Raw genomic sequence first — 7,676 nt, forward strand, 5'->3', positions numbered from 1 at the left:
CATACCACATTTTGGTCACTAAATTTGTTGGTTTTGGTTGTTTATTCAAATTCTAAGTCTTTTAGGCAAATTTGATAAATTTTCAGTTTTAGTGTCCCTAGTTACACTGTTCCATTGGTCACCTTACTGTTGAAATTTGGCAAAACTTCCTTCATAGAAAATGTTCCCTATTCTCTTAAGTTTATTCTCCTTTTTGAATCACTCCAATTGGAGTTTTGTAGCTCAAGTTATACTCAAATTACGGTTACTATTCATGCTGCAGAATTTGGTTCTGCAGATTTATTGATCCAACTTCGTTCAGTAATTTGATCAAGATAAGTCCATAAATTGGTCTAATTTTCTTCATATGAAATGTTCTACTATGTCTTAGGTTTCTATCGGTTCAAGAATCACCTAAATCCGAGTTTTCTAGAGAGAGTTATAGCCATTGAAACTTTACTGTTCATATGGCAATTCTGCAGTCCTGTAGATTCAGTGACCCAACTTTGCTCAGTAATTTGATTTGGTTAATGGCATAGTTTGGGTTTGTGTTCCTCATGAAAATTCTAGGTCTATATCTCATCTAACCACTGGTAAAATTTCAGGTCATTTTGACCTGCCTAGCTCGAGTTATGACCAAATGAACAAACACTGTTCATTTAGTCAGTTTGTGCAGAGGCAGACTGTGATTTCTCAAATTTGGTCAATTTGTTTACTAGGTTTTAGTCACTTTTTGGGCATGCTTCCTAAATGAAAATTGTGTCATTTAGTACCTATTTTCATTCCCAATTAGTCTCATACTAATTGGACTTGTAAAATTCCATTTTTGGTCCCTTAAAGTTGACTTTTGGTCATGGTGCATACCCAATCCGAATTTGGCTTTGATTCAAACACTTCTAACACACTTAATTAGGTCACAAATGACCATTTCTCTCCTTAAACTATGTCAAAGACATCATTTAGCACTTCTTCACATTTTTGGTCCCTAAACCCTAATGTCCAAACCCTAATTCACACTAATTTTTTTGCATTTACTTGATTCCATGCCTTTAACCATAGTCATTCAACTAACTAAGGTTTATATACCTCTTTCAAACCATTCAATTCATGCAAATCATCCTCATAACCAAGCTGGCCGAAAATCAGTTTAATCCTTAACCAATTTTTCTTTTCATTTAAGCATATTTCCAAGTATAACTTAACTACTTAAACATAGATTTAAAGAGAAAATGAAGAAGAACACTAACCTTAATTTTTTTGATTTACAATCCACCAATTCTTTCACTTTCTTCTTTCTTCTTCTCCCTCAATCTTCTTTTCTAGTGTAGATTGGAAGCTTTTTAGGGTTTAGGGTTTATTTTGAAAGGCTAAAATCAAGTTATGGAAGCTTGATGCATTCATCAATGGTGGTTGCACATGGTGGTGAGAGAGGGAGAGATATGAGACGTCCAAGAAGAAGAAGAAATGAGATGGTTTTAATTTTTTTTTTTCTTTTCTTTGTTTTTATCCTTATGGAAGACCCAAAAATCTAAATAAGTAAATAAATTAATTTTATTCTTTATGGCATCATGCATGAGGTCATGCATGATGTCATCACCTTTTGACTTTTCTATTTTCTTTTTTTTTCTATTTATTTTTCTATTAGTTCTTTAATTTAATTCTCGATTTCGAAATTTTCTTTTCTCTGATTTTATTTGACAGTTAGGTCAGGAGTCAGCTCTCGGGGTCAATTGATAAAATTGCCCCTCGCCAGTTTATCCCAGTTTGCAATTAATTCAATATTTCTTCTGACTCCCTGACCTAATTATTTTACTGGCTTAACAGTTCTTTTTCTTGATTTTCTCTTTTCCACTGTGTTTATAATAGTCCTAAGGACCGCAGCGTCACATTTTACGGTTTGAAATTTGAGTTTAAAATGACTTCGCAGTCCTTCCCGAGAAGGTCACCCATCGCTGTGACTCTCGGCTCGTTTAACTTCTTATGTTCTGTTTTTCTTATTTATGCTTAACTAATTGACAATTACTAATTATTTGTGTTTATGGCTTATTTAGTTGTCTTAAGTGTAGTTCTAATCCCCTTAATTATCCGGACCGACACCGATAACCGGAACAGCGAAATATACCAGGCGATAGAATTAGGGGGGTTACACCAGGAATTTTGTCCATGATCTGAACTCATGGATAAAATTTCTCCAGCACTGTCATCACCATCAGAATCAATAAAACTATCAACCACATTCGCAAAACTTTCTAGTTGCTTTCCCTTTTTATTTTTCAACTTAGGACAGTCTCTCCTGTAGTGACCTTGCTCCCCGCACTCAAAACAGTTAGCCTTTTTCATTCTCGACTTAGATCTAGCCTTAGAATTCTTCCTGCTAGAAGAACCCTCCCTTGAATGTGTTCTTCCCCTCCTCACCAAACCTTCCCCCTTAAATCTTTCTCTATTATCTGGAAATTTCTTTTTCAACTCTTTCAATTTTAGAGAATTACTAATATCGTCTAGTGAAATACTGTCTTTCCCATATAATAGATTATCAACAAAGGTTTCATAGGAGGGTGGCAAAGAACATAACACAATAAGGGCCTGATCCTCACTATCAATCTCAATATTAATATTCTTCAGATCCATAATGATTGAATTGAATTCATCCAGATGTTCTTTAATGGGCGTACCTTCGCTCATTCTCATATTGTAAAGTCTTTTCTTCAGATACAGGCGGTTGGTCAGTGATTTGGCAGAGTATAACTCCTCTAATTTCTTCCATGCCGTAGATGCTGAGCTTTCACCAGCAATCTCGCTTAGGATGTTATCAGTTACGCTCATAAAAATCGCACTTAAGGCTCTCTCCTTTAGATCAGCCTTCTCCGCCTCTTTTATACCTTCTGGAAAGTTATCCTCGATTGCCTTCCATAGACCTTGTAGGATCAAGGAAGATTTAATTTTAATCTTCCACATACTGAAACTCGATCCACCATTAAACTTCTCCATCTCATACTTCATTGAAGACGACGCCATCTGTAAACCCTAGGTTTTGCACACAAAGCTCTGATACCAGTTTGTTATAATAAGCATGCAAATCTAAGGCACACACACAAATCGCACAATCACACAGTATTGAAAAGAGAAGAAGAATAACACAAGATTTAACGTGATTCAACCGTAAGGTCTACGTTTATGGGCAAGATAAGAGAAAAAAAAGTTCTACTTTGATGAGAAGAGCAATATACAATCAATCAGAACTCTCAAACCCTAACCCCAGTGTGTTTCCCGAATATCTCACAACTCTACCACAAAGGGTAGAATATTACAATATTTATATTGGTCCATACCGCGGGGGTATTGCCCCCACACCCCCAAGGAGATCAGTGGTGGGCTTCGAGCCCGGGCCTATCAGCCCGTGCCCTCCACTACCACCACTGATCTCACTTTTAATCCTAATCGGGTCGCAGCTCGAAAACTTTCGGGTTTGGTCACAATTCGAGTCCATGAAAAAATATATCCAAAATTCAAAGCCCAAAATTTCTGTATCAAAGATTTCTTTTGTCTTTGGATCATAGAAAACTAGCTCTCCACCTCCTTATGCCAATAGAATCGTATCATTTAGCCTATATGCTACTAACTTTTGTATCCCTTCCAAATGTGAAATCTTGCAAATACGCTACTTTCACCAACTTATAATCATCAGTAGTGGAATCAAAGCCAAACCCAAGTGAGCGTATATAGGGTCCATGTGCTATAAATGTAACATTAGGACCAGGAATGGCAACAACATTTCTAACACTAGCGTTCCATAAAGCAGCCCTATCAGTGTATTTGCCATCAACATCATAGATAGACAAAAGACCCCATCACAAGCACTCACTATATTAACAAAACGCTTTAAGCCTTTAAACGCTTTAACCCAATGGACATTTTTCGTTTTATTCTTCTTGCTGCGTCTGCTCTGTTTCATTGAGCCATGGATCTACTGGCTTTGAAAAAATACTGGGCCTCAGATAAGAGGTTGCTGGGAAGTCGCAAGCCCATCCAGTTTAACAAATTGGACATTTGAGTTTCATCTTTCTAATTTGATTCTATTTTCAAATTTCTTTTGCTGATTTTAAAATTATAATGGAATTTAGTTCATTACCCTTATAAAAAGAAATTGAATTTTAAAAAAAAATAAAGAGAGAAGAAATGAAAGTAAATCTAATCTCTATGATAAATTATTAAAATATGATAGAAATACAATTTTTTCTAAAAAAAATAAAAATATAATTATACTCTCTTTTCTATGTTTAAAGATATTTAAATAAATATAATATAAGTTAACACATTTATTATCCAATTTCTCTCTATTTTACTCTATTTGCAAGAAAATATTTTAGGTCAATTAAGAGGATTTGAGAAATGAAAATTTTCTTTTATTCTGTTTTATTTCTCCTCTTTTCTCTTTTCTTTTTATTTTAATATCTAAATAAAAGATAAATATTACAGAAATTAGATTTCTTTTCTTTTACCTTCCATTCATATTTCTCAATTCAAACAAAGGGTTAGAGTTAAAATTTCACATATTAAGAAACAAGCATAAAATAGAAAAAAAAATCTAATTTCAAGGATTAAAATCTCAGTATCTAGTCTAAAACACCATGCAGATGTGCATTCTAACATTTGAAAATAGAGTATGTTTCATAACATTCAAAAATCAAATGGGAAGACCTAATCATTTGAAAATATGCATATGACATGTTGTATTTGGGACTAGCTGATGAAGATTCAAGACACAGAGCTATGTTTTAAGAATCGATATTAAAATGTAATGCAAGAACTAAATTTGCAATAACAAAGGCTTGTTAATGCTCCACTGAGCTTATGCACGGTACTACTACTTCTGGTCCATACTAGCACAAGAAGACCATTCGAATATTCAGTTGCCGGAATTTGTACAATGTTTGCAGCAGAATCGTGCTCCCCAAGACACCATTTGCTTTATTCTGTAGAAATGGACTCTCACTGTGCTTCTTCCTTCGATTCTTCATTTGCTTCATCAATTACTATTTGTGAATTAGAAGTAGATGCAACCTCCTCGAACATTTTATTTGCTTTATTCAGGATAATAGGACTGTTGGCATTCTTGTTCCCTTTACTGTTGTTCTGCAAGTCCTTGTCCATACCATTAGGAGAAGAAGAATCCTCCTTTGAAACTCCATTTGTGCCATCATCCTCAGAAGGTTCCTCCTCTGCAAATGCATTTGCTTCATCAAGTAAAACAAGACTCACAACTAAAGCGTCCAAATAAAAGGAGCGTGCATTGCCCAAAATTTCCGTAGCCGAGATTTCTTTGGTAGAACCTTACCATTTTGCCTAAATGCAACTAACCTTCGTATTCATTCCAAATGTGAAATGTTGAAAAGTTTGGTCCAAGGAATAAAAACTACAATGTAGGAAAATTATTTCTAAAAAGTTAGAAAATTGAATGAAAATATTTGAACAATTGAAAAAAGAAAAGTGTATTTAAATTTAGTCTTTATACAGTAAAATTTTAATTTTCATACTGAAATATATTTTTCATTCAAAAGATGGAGACCAACTAAATAGTAGTTTGATTGGTATTATATGTTTTTCTCTTTTAAGTATTCTCTCGTAACTGCATTTCATTTTGTGGTGACTTTTTTAAAGTGAGACCCCTTTCTATGGAGTAATTATATGCTATTATCCTAATTTCACGTAGGATATTCTACCTAAAAAAGTAAATCAATAATATAATAATAAATTAGCAGTGGTAGGTCCCATTAAAAAAGTATTTTCTGATGTATTAAAAACAATTTTTTCTTAAAAAAAAATTATAACTACTTTTTTCTTCTAGTTGTAATGTTTTAATTAGTTTGTCATTCCATGTGTTAATCCTACATGGAATAACAGAGTTATAATATAATTTTTCCTTTCTATCTCTTATGTACGTATTTATGTGCAGACAGCTAGGAATTTTCTAAGAACTCAGATGTACATCCTGAGAGGAAAATAACATTCAAAAATCGTCAAATGTGAAGATCTAATCATGCGAAAATATGCAAATGATATGTTGTATTAGGGACTAGCTGATGAAGATTCAATACACACAGCTATGTTTAAAAGTTGATATTAAAATGTAATGCTAGAACTAAATTTGCAATAACAAAGACTCGATAAATGCTCCACTAAGCTTAGGTACGATATTGCTACTTCTGGTCCAAACCCGCACAAGAATACCATTGATTAGAACATTCAGTTGCTGGACTTTGTACAATGTGCGCAGCAGAATCATGCTCCCCAAGACATCATTTGCTTCATTCTGTAGAAATGGACTCTCCCTGTGCTTCTTCCTTTGATTCTTCATTTGCTTCATCAATTACTATCTGTGAATTAGAACTAGATGCAACCTCCTCCAATATTTCATTTGCTTCGTTCAGTATAGTAGGACTGTCCGCAATCTTGTTCCCTTTACTGTTCTTCTGCAAGTCCTTGTCTATGCCACCATGAGAAGCAGAATGCTCATTTGAAACTCCACTTGCTTCATCGAGTAAAACAAGACTCTCCACTAAAGTGTCCAAATAAAAGGAGCGTGCATTGCCCAAAATTTCAGTGGCCGAGATTTCTTCTGTCTTTGGATCATAGAAAACTAGCCCTCCAGCTATGTTTGCCAATAGAACCTCACCACTTTGCCTAAATGCAACTAACCTTCGTATCCCTGCCAAATGTGAAATATTGAAAAGATTGGTCCAAGATCCTGGAACACCATATTCTTTCATCTTCCAAACTGAAAAGCAGCCTTCCTCAGTCAATTTCGTAATAGCAACCAGCAAAAGTGATCCATCAGAAACTGCAACATCAATAAAGTAATATTTCTTAACCAAACAATCTGGTACCTCCATTTCCCCAAACACCTCTTCTCCCAAAGAAAACGACACAATCGCATCGCATGCAGCAGGCCCATTAGGTGGCTTAGTGGCAACCCAATGACAAGTTCCATTCAGAAAAGCAGACGTTGACAAATCAGCGATGACATATTTCAGATCATTATTATCAACCTTTCTCCAACCCCTACTTCTCAAACTGTAAATCTCAACCAAAGGCGGAATCTTATCAAATTTAAAATTACTATCTGGCAAATACACTATTCTCACAAGCTTATAATCATCAGTAGCGGAATCAAAGCCAAACCCAAGTAATTGTTTATAGAATCCATGTGGGGTAAACGTAACATTAGGACAAGGAATGTTAACAATCTTTCTAACACTAGGGTTCCATAAAGCAGCTCCATCAGTGTATTTGCCATAAACACCATAAGATAGACAAAAGACCCCATCAGTGTATTTGCCATAAACACCATAAGATAAACAAAAGACCCCATTACAAGAACCCACTATATCAACAAAACGCTTTAAGTCTTTAAATGGGTAATCAAGTTCTTCAATAGGGTTTGCAGGGAAAGACTCATCTGGGTATAGCAAATAACGCACATTTTCTTTAAATGGCCAAACAAGTGCTCTGGTGCTGTAACTAAAGAAAAGTATTCCACTGTTTCTTGCAGCGGTTTTCTTGAGATGGTGGGCTATGAAAGAAGGGTTGGTGATTAAAGAGTACCAAGTCTTGGAAACGCACCTGCATATGAGGATTGACTTCACTGGCAATCTTGACAAAATTTCTTCCAGCAATTCTCTAGTCAGATGATCAGACAT

General features: G+C 35.0%; 1 protein-coding gene across 1 annotated transcript; it reads right to left on the reverse strand.

Moving 5' to 3' along the window:
- Nucleotides 1-6,284: 6,284 nt before the first annotated feature.
- Nucleotides 6,285-7,676, reverse strand: LOC131182428 (F-box protein CPR1-like). Its single transcript, XM_058151980.1, has one exon. The coding sequence runs from the start codon at nucleotides 7,674-7,676 to the stop codon at nucleotides 6,285-6,287; it is 1,392 nt and encodes a 463-aa protein (XP_058007963.1).

The sequence above is a fragment of the Hevea brasiliensis genome, chromosome 8 (genome assembly GCF_030052815.1).
Source record: "Hevea brasiliensis isolate MT/VB/25A 57/8 chromosome 8, ASM3005281v1, whole genome shotgun sequence".
In the NCBI taxonomy this organism is placed as follows: Eukaryota; Viridiplantae; Streptophyta; class Magnoliopsida; order Malpighiales; family Euphorbiaceae; genus Hevea; species Hevea brasiliensis.

Bases quoted from the DNA above. Each gene is read 5' to 3' on its own strand.
- LOC131182428 (XM_058151980.1), bottom strand. From the start codon at position 7,676: ATGTCTGATCATCTGACTAGAGAATTGCTGGAAGAAATTTTGTCAAGA.